This window comes from Lonchura striata, chromosome 17 (assembly GCF_050655825.1).
Source record: "Lonchura striata isolate lonStrDom1 chromosome 17, ASM5065582v1, whole genome shotgun sequence".
NCBI classification, from domain to species: Eukaryota; Metazoa; Chordata; class Aves; order Passeriformes; family Estrildidae; genus Lonchura; species Lonchura striata.
The window spans coordinates 12,565,446-12,580,138 of record NC_140719.1 but is presented as its reverse complement, the minus strand read 5'-3'; the positions used below and the strand labels follow the sequence as shown (position 1 = coordinate 12,580,138).

At 49.0% G+C, this 14,693-nt stretch overlaps 1 protein-coding gene across 2 annotated transcripts; it reads left to right on the top strand.

Moving 5' to 3' along the window:
- Positions 1–3,376: 3,376 nt before the first annotated feature.
- STOM (stomatin) lies at positions 3,377–14,639 on the top strand. 2 transcript variants are annotated; one of them, XM_085556324.1, is made up of 9 exons: positions 3,377–3,585; positions 7,996–8,099; positions 8,940–9,012; positions 9,903–9,985; positions 11,698–11,901; positions 12,397–12,531; positions 12,971–13,151; positions 14,020–14,145; positions 14,231–14,639. In XM_085556324.1, the coding sequence occupies exons 1-8, from the start codon at positions 3,537–3,539 to the stop codon at positions 14,142–14,144; spliced, it is 954 nt and encodes a 317-aa protein (XP_085412450.1). In that variant the 5' UTR covers positions 3,377–3,536; the 3' UTR covers position 14,145; positions 14,231–14,639. The 2 variants fall into 2 exon arrangements, with proteins under 2 accessions (XP_085412450.1, XP_085412449.1); XM_085556323.1 differs by having other exon boundaries at positions 14,020–14,639.
- The last annotated feature ends 54 nt before the right edge of the window (positions 14,640–14,693 follow it).

Below are 14,693 nucleotides of genomic sequence, written 5' to 3'. Positions count from 1 at the left end.
TTTGATTACTTTTAGATGTTTTAGGGGAAAATTATTCAAAGCAGCGCTTTTAAGATTAAAGCCAAAATACATGGAGCAGACCTACTGCAAATGTGTAAGGGAAGTGAAAAAGCTCTCCAGAGAACTAAAAATTTAACAAAATATATAAATACATATGTAGGAACCCAGTAGACGTCCTGACATACTTAAATGCACCCTTCAAAAGTCAATGGCAAACAGCGAAGGAAAACGATTGTAGGAGTTGCTTAAAATGCATTGTAAACTGGGAAAAGCACACTAAAATAAGGCACACAATCACACCTCACTGCCATGGATAATCCCCATGGAAGCTCACAGCACTTCATGTGTTTAGAAGAGCGTGAGTAAAACTGAAGTTTCACATTAAAATTTAGTGTAATATGCTAGCTGCAAACATAATAATGAAACCAAATATTTTGCATCCAGCTACTTTTTAAGGTAAGAATCAGCTACAGTTTCAGGAATAGCCTTTGCTGTTATTCCATAATCCTTGGGGACTACAATTCACTGTGTTTAAAAAAACCACTGAGGTGACAAAAATCCATGCATTCAGTACAAGCTTCCAACACGGCTGCGAGCAGAGGCTGTGCTCGATGCCCTGCTGACATCTAACGGCAGCTCGGTGCACGACAGAAAAATCCCCCTGATAGAGCACACCTGGGGAATAAACACCCCGAGTGTGGAGTGTTGCCTTCAGTATCTGCTGATGCACCTCAACACACCTGATTGGTGTTGGTGGTGAGGACTCTGACTGACTCCTCACCAGACACACTGGAATTCAAGGAAAGGTTAAATAAACCAGGCTTCACTACAGAGCAGTACCAAGGAGTTCCTCCTGCCAGAGCTCCCATCTTTGAAATGACACTGACTTATGGAAATAATGAAGTCAAAATCCAATGAAATGTTCCTCTTCATAAATAAGACCTTGAGATTAATAAATCAATTTGCAAGTCCACCGTTTTCCTCTAGGCAGGCAGAAATCAAGTTCTTAATTTCCTTTAGTTATTGAACCAAAAACTAGGACAGAAGATATTCCCATTATTATTTAGCAAAGGAGAGGACAGGGAAAGGGGAAGGGAAGCAGAAGGGGAAGGGAAGCTCTGCCTCTGGTCCATGCCCTAGAAATGCCCTGTGGAAGGGCACCTGGTGGCATCAGATGGCAGCAATGCCTCACAGGACAGCGTCCTTGCCCACCCCACCAGGGGCTTGTCCAACTTTCTTGGCAAACAGCCACAGAATAAAACTAATTGAATGCAGGCCCATCTACAGTTAGAGAGAAGTTTTCTCTACTTTAAGTAAAAAGCCAACATAAATTTGTACATTGCTTCACTGCGTGCTGCTGAGCTATTGCTGAACCAGGGCTCCCAGCTTTGGGAGGAGAAAGGTCTTAATTACTTATTTTTTACTTTAGAGAGAGGAAATGAATAGGTGCTTCTTCTTCCTTGGTGAAACAAGGTAAACCCATGCTGTACATCTCTTAATGAGCAATTTGTATCAATTTTCAAAGCACATATAGAATCATAGAACCATTACCTTATTATTGGCACCAGCTCAGATTTTTCTAATGGCAAATTTGCTGTGGAGGCCAGGGGTTCCTCACAGCTTATCTGCTCTTTCCACAGAGCCTGTCCCTCCCGTTTCCAGCACATCCTTCCTTATGGATGCTGATGCACTCTAAACCAGCCTATTTGCCAGAAGATCCTAAGGTCAACCAGCCCATGGAATCTCACAGATTCTCATTCAATTACAGCAGCGTGGTATTAACAACCCACGGTCAAATATCACATTGCACTGTACGTTTCCTCGTGGCATTTGCGAGCTGCCTGCAGGTGACAACTTCAGCACAGAATGATTATTTATCAGCTCTCATTTAGACAGTTCACAGGTTCTCCCTTCCTTTCGCCTATGTGCAAAATTAGCCCCATGTGTTACATACAGAGCATAGGTAAACTCACAAAGTTGTAGACAACAGGACAAAAAGGTTGAGGAATTGCTAATAAGAGAACAGCAGGTGTCAGCACATGTAAATGTATTAATAGCAAACACATAAGTAAAGATAATGGACAGAAGGACTTTCAAAAAGGTCACTTGGGGACCTCGAGCCAGATTTAGGCTTTAGTTTCACGTACTGCTCATCTGGATGAGTCTGAAATCAACTGGCACAAGTGTGGCAGGAGGAGTTCACAGCAGCAATAGGCAGCGTGTTCAAGAGGGGTCTTACACTCACTGGAGAAAGTGCTGGTCGTCCTCCACTGCTGTTCTTGGAGAACGTGGAGACATCAAGAACCACAACTACATTTACTATTCAGTTCCACTCCTACCTCTGCCTCAGCCTATTGTGCTACCAAACCAAAATCTTTGCTCCTCTGGTACGTAATGGACAACATATAATGGACACCACAATGGCTGTCCATTTAGGCTCTTCCAAGGAAGAGTTTGACACAAAATTACATCAACACTGAAAATAAATATATTTTAGTAGTGTAATACCATTTTTGCTCATAGGCTGCAATGTGTTTTATGAAGAAGAAGCAATTGCATTCTCTCAGTATGCAGTGTAACGTGATAGATGCACGTTTGCACGTGCCCACTAATTACCAATATCCCATAGAGAAATAAAGGTTAAAGAACAGCCAGGAATTATTTATGGACTTCATAACTCACACTAATATAAAATTCAATTGGAACTCTTGTCAAATTTAACAATCTGCTTTACAGTCTGGTATGCAATGCCCGTATGTGTATGACGTACTTTTGGACAGACTTTATCTCTGTGGATGGGCCTCGTAGGAAAGCAGCAGAAATCCCCAAAAGGGATGAAAGACCCCAACTCTTCCCGTGAGAGTAACAGCGCGTGGGGAAGAAAAGCAATAAAACCTCACCGAACATTAAAGGACACACGAGGCCGGGGCAGCGGGGACTCCCCTCGCTGCTCCCCTCACGAGGGGCTCGCTCACCTCAGGCGACGCTGCCGGGCCGGTCGCTCACTGCGGGCCTTCCTCTCGCGTCCTCCCTGCCTTCCCCGCCCTGCCTGCAGCCTGGGCCGCCCTCCCTGCGCTGCCCCGAGCTCGCTCCGGGGGTCTCTCGGGGGTCTCTCGGGGGTCTCTCGGGGGTCTCTCCGGGTCTCTCCGGGTCGCTCCGGGTCGCTCCGGGTCTCTCGGGGTCTCTCCGGGTCTCTCGGGGGTCTCTCCGGGTCTCTCCGGGTCTCTCCGGGTCTCTCCGGGTCGCTCCGGGTCGCTCCGGGTCGCTCCGTGGCCGCTCCATGGCCGCTCCCTCACGCCCTCAGCGGCCGTGGCGCCCCCTGGCGGCGGGGCCGGGCGCGCGCGGGCGGGGCGGGGCGGGCGCGCGCGGCGGCGTTGGGGCGGCGCTGAGGGAGCGCTGAGGGAGCGCTGAGGGGCGGCCGGGACGGCGGCGCTGCCTCTGCTGCCGCTGCTGCCGCTGCTGCCTCTGCTGCCGCTGCTCGTGGTGCTGCTGGCGGTGGGACAGCGCCGAGGCGGCTCGGAGGGGACTCGGCGGCCATGGCAGACCAAGAAGCGGGGTGCCCGCCCAAGTCCCGGCGGCCTCAAGGTAACGGCCGCAGGGGGAGCGGGCAGGGGCTGTCCCCAAACGGCCCCGCAGCGGCCGCTCCTCGCGGGGCGACTTGGGCTCTTTCTCCGCCTTGTTTCGCTTTTAATCGTTCCTTCATTGAGTCGCGAGCTAAGTTTGAAGGATGCTTCGCCAAAGTTAAGCCCGCGGGAGGAGCGAGGAGCGGTTTGTCTTCGGTTCCCGGGGAGCCTCCGCTTCCCTGAGTCCCGGCTGCCGAGGGGTCAGCGGCGGCCCCGGGGCGACTGAATCCGCTGACCCGGATAACGGGGGATGCTGAGCCCCCAGCCCCGGATAACGGGGATGCTGAGCCCCCAGCCCCGGATAACGGGGCACGCTGAGCCCCCAGCCCCGGATAACGGGGGATGCTGAGCCCCCAGCCCCGGATAACGGGGATGCTGAGCCCCCAGCCCCGGATAACGGGGGATGCTGAGCCCCCAGCCCCGGATAACGGGGATGCTGAATCCCCAGCCCCGGATAACGGGGCACGCTGAGCCCCCAGCCCCGGATAACGGGGCACGCTGAGCCCCCAGCCCCGGATAAAGGGGCACGCTGAGCCCCCAGCCCCGGATAACGGGGGATGCTGAGCCCCCAGCCCTGGATAACGGGGGATGCTGAGCTCCCAGCCCCGGATAACGGGAGATGCTGAGCCCCCAGCCCCGGATAACGGGGCACGCTGAGCCCCCAGCCCCGGATAACGGGGATGCTGAGCCCCCAGCCCCGGATAACGGGGGACGCTGAGCCCCCAGCCCCGGTTAACGGGGCACGCTGAGCCCCCAGCCCCGGATAACGGGGATGCTGAGCCCCCAGCCCCGGTTAACGGGGGATGCTGAGCCCCCAGCCCCGGCTAACGGGGATGCTGAGCCCCCAGCCCCGGTTAACGGGGCACGCTGAGCCCCCAGCCCCGGATAACGGGGATGCTGAGCCCCCAGCCCCGGATAACGGGGATGCTGAGCCCCCAGCCCCGGATAACGGGGATGCTGAGCCCCCAGCCCCGGATAACGGGGGATGCTGAGCCCCCAGCCCCGGTTAACGGGGCACGCTGAGCCCCCAGCCCCGGATAACGGGGATGCTGAACCCCCAGCCCCGGATAACGGGGGATGCTGAGCCCCCAGCCCCGGATAACGGGGGATGCTGAGCCCCCAGCCCCGGTTAACGGGGATGCTGAGCCCCCAGCCCCGGATAACGGGGATGCTGAGCCCCCAGCCCCGGATAACGGGGGATGCTGAGCCCCCAGCCCCGGATAACGGGGATGCTGAGCCCCCAGCCCCGGTTAACGGGGCACGCTGAGCCCCCAGCCCCGGATAACGGGGCACGCTGAGCCCCCAGCCCCGGATAACGGGGATGCTGAGCCCCCAGCCCTGGATAACGGGGGATGCTGAGCTCCCAGCCCCGGATAACGGGGGATGCTGAGCCCCCAGCCCCGGATAACGGGGATGCTGAGCCCCCAGCCCCGGATAACGGGGGATGCTGAGCCCCCAGCCCCGGTTAACGGGGCACGCTGAGCCCCCAGCCCCGGATAACGGGGATGCTGAGCCCCCAGCCCCGGTTAACGGGGGATGCTGAGCCCCCAGCCCCGGCTAACGGGGATGCTGAGCCCCCAGCCCCGGATAACGGGGGATGCTGAGCCCCCAGCCCCGGTTAATGGGGGATGCTGAGCCCCCAGCCCCGGCTAACGGGGATGCTGAGCCCCCAGCCCCGGTTAACGGGGCACGCTGAGCCCCCAGCCCCGGATAACGGGGATGCTGAGCCCCCAGCCCCGGTTAACGGGGATGCTGAGCCCCCAGCCCCGGATAACGGGGGATGCTGAGCCCCCAGCCCCGGTTAACGGGGGATGCTGAGCCCCCAGCCCCGGATAACGGGGATGCTGAGCCCCCAGCCCCGGATAACAGGGGGCTGACCCCCTGCCCCTTCAGATAACGTGGCCGCAGGTGGTGACTCCCGGCAGGTCCCCACACCGCCCTCGGGACGTGTCGGAGCATCACCACGAGCTGCCACCAGGCGGGTGGTGTAACTTGGGTGGGTTTCTGTGGTTTCCCTTCCTGTGCAGTAACTCGGATCACTAAGGGCAGAGCTATGGAAATGATGACAAGCAGAGTCAACAGAAGTAATCTCTGGGACGCTGCACCAGTAAACGAGAACAAGGAGAACTTAGGGATTGATTTTTGACACTACTGTGACTTTTCACCACAGCCACATCCTATCTAGGTGTGAGTGGAAGTGGTAGAAGTCCTCAGGTGGGCAATGAGTTGTACTGAAGTTTTACTTCTTGATATTGTTGATGTGGGTTTTGGCCTTCCAGTTAGGAGGTGTTGGTGTGTGGCTGGGTCAGGACATTTTGGAGATGATGCACTGAGATAGCACAACTGACAGGTTCCCTCACTGGAAGCTGGAATGTTTTCCTGTTACTTCCATTGTTCAGAAACAGGCAGCGGAAAAGTCCTGATTTATTTTATGTTTTTCTGTTTGCAACCAGAGAAGGAAATGTATTTATAAGATTACTTTGCATATGAAGCCTTTGGCTGGGTAATTTGAGTTGTTGTATAAATAACTGTGGATCTCTTTGGGCCTGATGCCCAATGGCACATCCTGGCTCTGGTATCTTTGGAGAGGATCTGCACTTTATGTGTAACTATGTTAGTTATTGATACCTCACTACGGTCACGTCAGTGCCAATCTTGTCTCTGTGAGCCTTTCCTGAACATGCTGCTGACGTGGTTTCTCCTGCAGCTCTCATGTGATCACCATAAAATATGGAGCAAGTGGCATTAGACGTAGTTTTGGTTATTGGGTGTTGTAATTTTGGGGTTTTCCCATGTGAAATGCTCTGTGATGCTTCTGTGAAGACACGTAGCTCACTTTGAAATTGGCGTTTTGTTTTCAGTCAAGGCACATTTTTGCTGTTTGACAGTGGTGCACTTGTTTGGATTGTGGAGACTTTGCAGAAGGAAATAAATCACAAATGAACCATGTGCCCCACCTCAAGCTGTAACAAGAACTTTCCCCTTCCATCTTAGCCTCCAGCACTAAGTGTGTATTATAAATTCTTAATACAGTTTGATGGTCCAAGTGATAATTTCTTGCTAAAGTAATGGTAACCGTTCCAGTCAGCCTTAAAGGCATTGAAGACTGATTCAATTAAGTTTTTTTATATTGTTAATAGTCTTATTCCTTTATAGTTGTTTATTTCTTCAAGAGGTTGCTTAGACTTGCCCACCACGGCAGGCTATAAATCCAAGGTGGGGGCTTGCCTGTCTTTCAGCTGAGGAGAAGATTCCTGTAGCAGGTTTAGGGATGCTGTCAGCCAGCACTTAGTGTGGGGTCAAGCCTTTGTTTTCAGCCTTTGGGGTGGGCAGGGATGGGGATCACCTCCAGGAGCTGCAGAACCAGCTCATCCCACAAATGCCAGACATGTTTCTTGTATCTCATAGAGTCTTCCACAAGACAGCATCTCTCTCCCTTCTTGTATTGTGAATAAACAACACATGGGTGCTAAATAAAGCATCCTCTTTGCTCAATCTTGAAATTTGACATCATTTGAGGTGTGACTTTTACAGGAAATTCTGACTCTCCAGAGTAGGAAGGTGATGTTTGTGAGTGCTGGATGTCACCCTGGGACATCCCTGCTTGGCAGCACGCTCCTGGCAGCCTGTTAGGAGTCTTAGCTGGCAGGATAAGGAACTTCCTGTAGCTCTGTGAATGCTTCCCAGGCCACATTTTGTCATGGCTTTAGCTGGGTAGCTTTTGAAACCACCAGCTCGTCACTTGATCCCAGAGTTACCTTCAGCTGGTGTCTTCCATTGACAGAGAAATAATGCATGAGGAGTTTCTGGCCATGAAATTCTTTATGGAGGTTTTATTTCATGTCCAGCTAATTTTGTACCTCATCCAATTTCCCACATCCAACGGGTCTGAGAATTGTGGTTTCCTTAGATGTGCACCTGTTACAGCTGGAACAGAACTCGAGTTCCAGCGATGCTGCCCCAGAGCTAGCAGGGTATTAGTGTGTGGGGTATTAGTGTTTCACTGCTCACATGAAGTTCCTCTGGCTTGTCTGAAAACAGAGGAACATGATTGCCACTGCTGCCTGTGAGTCACTCTGCTTGGGGGAGAGAAAAGCACTTGGGAATTGAAACTTCAGTATTGGTCCACTTCTGTATAAATGCTCCTTGGACAGCACTCTGCCCTCAGCTGTCTTGCACAACTTAGAGACTAATGAAAATCAAAGCATAATTTGGCTTTTAATTAGATTTCTGATCAAAACCTAATGCATTTGGCCAGAGAAGTAGTGCTAACAGTGATTTATTTCAAGGAACATTCAGTATAAATATCCAATTTAGGCACTTTAATAGGCACTCTTGGTTTAAAAAAGTGACAATTTCTGCTCTTTTGTAGATGATTCCTATTCTGGCCTCGGTATTTGTGGATGGATCCTGGTGATCACCTCGCTTATTTTCACTGTTCTTACATTTCCTATATCAGTATGGATGTGCATAAAGGTAAAATTGTTCACTGCTAATTTGAAGTAAAACTTTCAGCAATGCAGAGTGGCTGTTACCATTCTCAATTGGATTTACATGTTCTAAACACAAATTAATCTAGCTCTGTTCTTTCTCGAGCTATAGTGGACCCCAGCACTGCAGTGCATTCATCTTCAAACCAAAAATAAAAGTGGTACTACAATATTTGGTCAAAATAATTCCTACACTTGATGTTTTCACTTCATCTGCCCAGTTGTTATTAGTAAATAAGCTCATTTGAAGCATCAGAATAATTGCAAGAGCCCATAAGTACTCTTAGAGAGCTGATATTTTTTAAAGATCTCTCCCTGTATATTACACATCTAAATATGAATTATGTAAATAGGAATCTGTAATTATGTACATAGATGTGGCTGCATGTGACACATTTGAAGACACAGTGTTGTCTGTGATCACTCTGAGGTTGATGTTTGCAGTTTCCAGACAGGAGGAGTTATTTCCTCCTGGCTTGGCTGATGTGGCATTAGAATTGGAGCTGGAGAAATCCCTGCTGGGTCACAAATGCTGCACTCTGTTGTGTTGTTGCCAGGATATTCCTGATGGCTGCTGCTGGTGCCTGGACCTGCCCAGGTGCCATCCTGTTGAGAGTCTGAGGAGTATTTCTTGTGGACTATTGTCCTGGTGTTTTTCCTTTTGCATTTGACAATAAAGTTTTAGCTAAAATTCTCAAAAGCAGCCAGTAGAGAAATGTGTATTAAATTTGAGACTCAAGACTGTCCTAGCCTGGTGTGTGCATAATTTGGAATCCATCATGTGACTTCTGGAAAGCCGTGCATGACATGCAACAATCTGTTCCAGATTGTCAAGGAATACGAGCGAGCCATCATCTTCCGACTTGGACGCATCCTAAAAGGGGGAGCAAAGGGACCAGGTATGTCCTGGACAGCAATTTGTTCCAGTTAGTCATCAGCAAAACAATAATGGTGTAGAGACATTGCAGTAAAGTGGCAAATGGATTTCTCAAGAATTCTGTAACTTCCAGTAAGAGGATGTGCTACAACAGGAATTTATGAGCCTCGTGGGTCTCTTCCAGCTCATAAAGTTCTGACTTGTACTCTGGATTGAGAAGACAGCAAACTTAATTCTACCCTTTGTTAATGTATGATCTGCAGGCAGAATCAACAGCATTAAATGTAAAGGGAGGAATAATGGCATCAAATGGGTTATTTGAAAAAAGAAGTTTGATGTATCAGTTAAACCCAATGAGTCTGAAAGCCTTGATAGCCTTCAAAAGTAAGAGAAGCCAGTAGAGTATTTGATAATCTTGACAAGTTGTCTTTGTATATTAGAAACTCTGAAATCTGGAAGAATGTTTTTTTCAGCTGTTGCTCCTGCTGCTCAAAGTGACAGAAAGGGGCAATGGCTTCTTCCTTCATTTTCACCCAAGCTTTGCAATGTTCCACATTGCTGTAGAGCTGAAGAATCTCAGAACAGAAGGCAGGAGACTGATGCTTGCCAGAATTAGGCCCACAAGTAACGACGAGGGGAACGTTTTTTAAAGTATTTGTTAATAGTTCAGGGGTTGTTTTATATCCAAATGTTAAAAATCTCTAAGTGATACTCAGATAAACTGAAGTTTCTCAACATGCATTTTTGAAAATCTTACCTTGGTTTGGAAGCTACTAGCAAGTGTTGTGCTGCTGAGCTCCTCACAAAGAGCTGCACAGCCACAACAGTTGGATTTCAGCTTATTGCAGTAACAAGTGTTGTCTGCTCTAATGACCCATTTTCACATTTTCTTGAATGGATGTTTTGGCACAGGTTTGTTTTTCGTCCTGCCTTGCACAGATAGCTTCATCAAAGTTGATATGAGAACCATCTCTTTTGATATCCCTCCTCAGGAGGTGAGTTTGCATTTGCCTTTGCATCTACTAAAGTCCTTGCAGAATTTTTGAACTTTGTGTACTTTGCTTTTCCTTCTCCTTTCTCAGTACTGGGTAACGTGCACTTTGAATACAGATTCCTTGTGCAGGTGCAGTGTATTGTGAAGAATACATATATCCCCTAGAAATGTCATCCAGTAAGGGAGGAGCACTGAAAGAAAACAGATGATGCTCTGAGGACCAAATGAGATAATTGAATACAGCCTGAGAGCTGGAGTGGGAGGGGTTTGGAGTGAAGGCTGCTGGGCTTCATGCAACATTCCCTAATTGCTTCTGTGAAATCTGGAAGATTTCCAGGCACAGCAGGGATCTGTCCTGTGCCAATTTATCTACATGTATAAACTGGCTCAAGTAATGGGATGAAATTGGTTATACATCAAATGCTATTTATAGGTACTGGGGGAATGAGTGGTCAGCTCCCTCCACTGGGTTTGTGTGCACGTGGCTCCTGTGCCCTGCCCTGCGCATGATGAAGGTGCTGCCACTCCTAACAAACAAAAAACTTACTTTGATTTCTAGTCTGATTTTCCTTGGCCATCCTAATTTTGTAGCAGAATGTCTCCAGAGCATGAAGCCAGCTGAACTCGGTGCTGCCAACTCGATGGATAACAAAAGAATAAAACCCAACCCTCCCTCTAAAAATGCTAGTGAACAATTGTATCCTAATGGTTATAACTGTATCGCTCATGTATCAGCTGCATTTTGTGACACAGAGATGCTCAGTGCAACCTGTGTGGTGCATCTGTTTCCCGTCAGATCTGCTCGTGGGTTTGTTGCTCGTGGTTAGTTGTAGATGGAGACAAATGGCAGCTGTCCTGGTACACTCTAAAGGGTAATTGGGAGAAACCTAATCACTGACAGGCAGAATGTGCTTGCAGCTGCTGATGTACCATTAGTAAGGCCATCAGTAATCCAGTTTTTCTTTTGACTTGATTAAATTACGCTTATGGATTTAGGTTTGTTTGTGTTCCTTATATAGAGGCAGAAATCAATTTCTATTTGTTCAACATGATTTCTATGCATGCTACTCATTCTTTAGCTTTTGTGTTATGAAAAGCCTGCTAAAAGAGGTCTTTTTGGAAGGGACAGGACAGGTAAATCTTGAAGGTAATTGTGTACTGTGGAATGAGGTTCTCTGAGCTCCCCTGTGCAGTGCCACCTGTCCCAGGAGGCTGCAGTCCTGCAGCACAGTCCCCATGGCCCTGCTGTCAGGCTGCCTCACACAGCCCTGGTGAAACCTCGCTGAAAGGCAGCAGAAAGGGGACCTGCCTGGGTATGATTCCTTGCCAGAATCATTGGTTAAACCTCCTCATGTGAAAATGAATTTCAGAGTAAATCATTTCTGCCTTTTCTCTTTTTCCTGTCACTGGTATGACTTGCAGATCCCTCTGTGATTTCGAGGAAGTGGGTTAAAAATAACATTAGGGCAAAGTGAATGGAATGTGCTTTTCACTGAGAAGTTTCTAATCCCATATTTAGTCTCAGCTTTGCAGAGCTGTACCGGGAGGTTTGTGAACACTGGGGCACGTTCACATGCAGCATATGTGTATAAGGACTTTTGTTTTCAAGACAGTGGGAAACCAGGACTTGGTGTAGTAAAACAAATATGTGATTGTTCTAATAATTAACCTTGTATTTATGGAATATTCTGTACTTTTCCCACTGCTGTTCAGATCCTGACCAAGGACTCGGTGACAGTTAACGTGGATGGAGTGGTTTATTACAGGGTGCAGAACGCCACCCTGGCCGTGGCAAACATCACCAACGCCGACTCAGCCACCCGGCTCCTGGCACAGACCACCCTGAGGAATGTCCTGGGCACCAAAAACCTCGCTGAGATCCTCTCTGACCGTGAGGAAATTGCACACAGCATGCAGGTAGGGGCATCTTGAAGCAATCAATCACACAGCAGGTAAAGAGGCAATCCCATGGACTTAAAGGTGGGGATTTATTTTATCTCTAAGTGATCAGTTGTGATTTGGAGCTGTAGGCAAAGCCCTGACAAGATCTCTTGGGAGCACACTCTGTAAAATGAGGGACTAAAGCATTAAGGGCCAGTGGGGCTGGCATGTGGGAATGAGGGATACAGGAGAGGATGACTTCCCTGGATCCTGTGTCAGTCCTTCACTGTCAGTCCTTTCACTGAAGGAAAGTGTGCCACAGAATTCCTTCAATACATTAATCAAGCTCTGGGGGCTTTTGTTACTTTAAAACAGTTGTGCTCTTATAGCTGTCAAATTGTACTACAAATACTAAAGCCTGGGAAGTCTGAGAATTTGAAGAGAATTAATTTGGTTTATTGGTCATTCTTCAAATGTGGCCATTAGTTTGAGGAGGTATGTGGCTTCACTTAGCTGTCCTGCCTTCTGCAGGCCACACTTGATGAGGCAACAGACGATTGGGGCATTAAGGTGGAACGTGTGGAGATCAAGGATGTGAAGTTACCTATCCAGCTGCAGAGAGCCATGGCTGCAGAAGCAGAGGCTGCCCGGGAGGCGAGAGCCAAGGTAATGACATCAGTCTGGGGGCTGGATTTGGTTTTTCCCAAGTAAGAAATGCACCATTCCCTCTCAAACCCTTGTAGATACAAAAAAGTACAGCTTGAGGGAGGAAGTATTTTCAGCTATCTGTGGGGGGGAGTGCCTCTGGTTTTGAGAGGCAGTCCTGGAAGAAGCACAAAAGCTTTTGAAGACAGAATGCTTGCATTGCATTCTCAAGACCTGCTGCCAGCTTTTGTGATCCTGCATTCTGGATGGGAGGAAACCAGGCACTGGGGCCTGGAGAGCAAACAGGAACGGCTTGTGCCTGGTGGAAGCACGTGCCCAGGGCAGGTCACTTACCAGAGTGCTGGGCAGTGGCTGTGGCACCTGCCTAGGGTGAGACCAGCCTGCATTCCCCGTTCCTGCTGTGCAGGGCGAGTTCAGTTGGACCCGTTTTTGTCCCCAGGTGATCGCGGCCGAGGGGGAGATGAACGCGTCCAGGGCCCTGAAGGAGGCGTCCATAGTGATCACGGAGTCTCCCGCCGCCCTGCAGCTCCGCTACCTGCAGACCCTGACCACCATCGCCGCCGAGAAGAATTCCACCATCGTCTTCCCCCTGCCCATAAACATCCTGCAGGGCCTCCTAGGTGGGACGGAGTAGGGGAGGCTGGGAGGGGCGAGCTGGGGGTCAGCCCACGTTTGCAGCACTGAGCTCCTTCTCTAGGGTATCTTGTGGCAGTGTTAGCAAAGTGGGTTTGCTGAGGAACCCTTTTGTTTTACTGAGTGTGTTATAGAACTTGTATGTAATGTTTGTGAATGTGGACAATCGCAATATTTGAAGTTGAAAGCCTCTCAGAAGGAGTACAAGCAGGTTGTGATCTTAAATAAGCTTTATCCATATTCTACACCTCTAATCCAAAACTTCCTTTTCAAATAGAATAAAAAAACAGTTGTGGTAGACATGATCCAATATTTGGAATTACTCCTTCTACAAAATGGGTCTGTAGCCCTGCAAGGGAAGTGGAATAGTATCCTGGGGGCTTCTGAGAATCAAGTTAATGCTCTCTAAACCAGTCCCCATTGATGAAAAACAGTTGTTAGTGGAATTTTCTGTCTTTCTGCCACCCAGGAATGGCACAAACATGCTGAGGTATGGATACAATGTGCTTGTGGTCACTGATGGGCTGCTGTTGTTATGAGGCTGTGTCTGCATAGAGTTACACTGCTTTAAAGCACTGAAAAGGCTCTGCATCTGTTTCTCCTAAAAATATTTTTAAAAAACCAAAGTGCTGCATTTTGTCTAGGAATTTCTCTAGGAAATGACATGTCTGTAACTAGCAGGGAGGAGTGGTGTTCAACAGAAGGTGCTGCACTGGTGCTTTACCTGTTGGTGCTGCTCTGTGCAGACCTGGAGTGGTTGTTGTGTCAATAAGGGCTTACATTTCATCCTCAAAGCAGCTGGGCCTCAGCTCACATAAGCCAAGCTGTTAAACTTCCTGTTTTGTACCCCTGTAGAACGGATTAATAAAAGAAGAACTGGATTCAGCATAGGAAAGACTCGTCAGGCTGCCACCAGCACTGAGTCTGACATCTTTAAAGTCTGGGACGAGGCAATGGAACTGAAATGCCAAGAACACTGATGTAAGTGCCCTTCTCCCACTGGCCAGCATAAGTCCATAAGTAGTTTCTTATGCCCTTTCTGCTCCAATCAGCTCTGTATTTACAGGTGTTTTAGGCCTGGGTACCTGTGCCTCGACACGCTGTGCCTTTGTCACTGGCAGGAGATGCCCAAGTGCTGTTGTTTTTCTGCCTGTCTGCTGGGCAGGTTTTCCTCTGCATCACCAAAGCAATATACTCTGTGTTTGTCAAGGTGGCAACTGATGTAAACTGAGCTTAACTTCTGGCTGGGAGCGGGAGGAACAGTTACAAAACTGGAATAATTAGCATTGCTGTGCTCAGGCACTTGGAGTGGGAAGCAGAGCAACTGCACAGCTCCCGGTTAATCCTTGGGGAAGATGAGTCACCCTGTAACTCCCGCTGCTGCTGCTGCAGGTGCCACCCCTGTGAATTCTTGTTGATACCACGAGATGCTTTTTGCTCTCATCCTGAATAAAAAACATGCTGTTTACTAATGAGTTTCTGAAAGAGTGAAATACTGTTTGTCATGGTCTCAAATGCATGTAATTCTG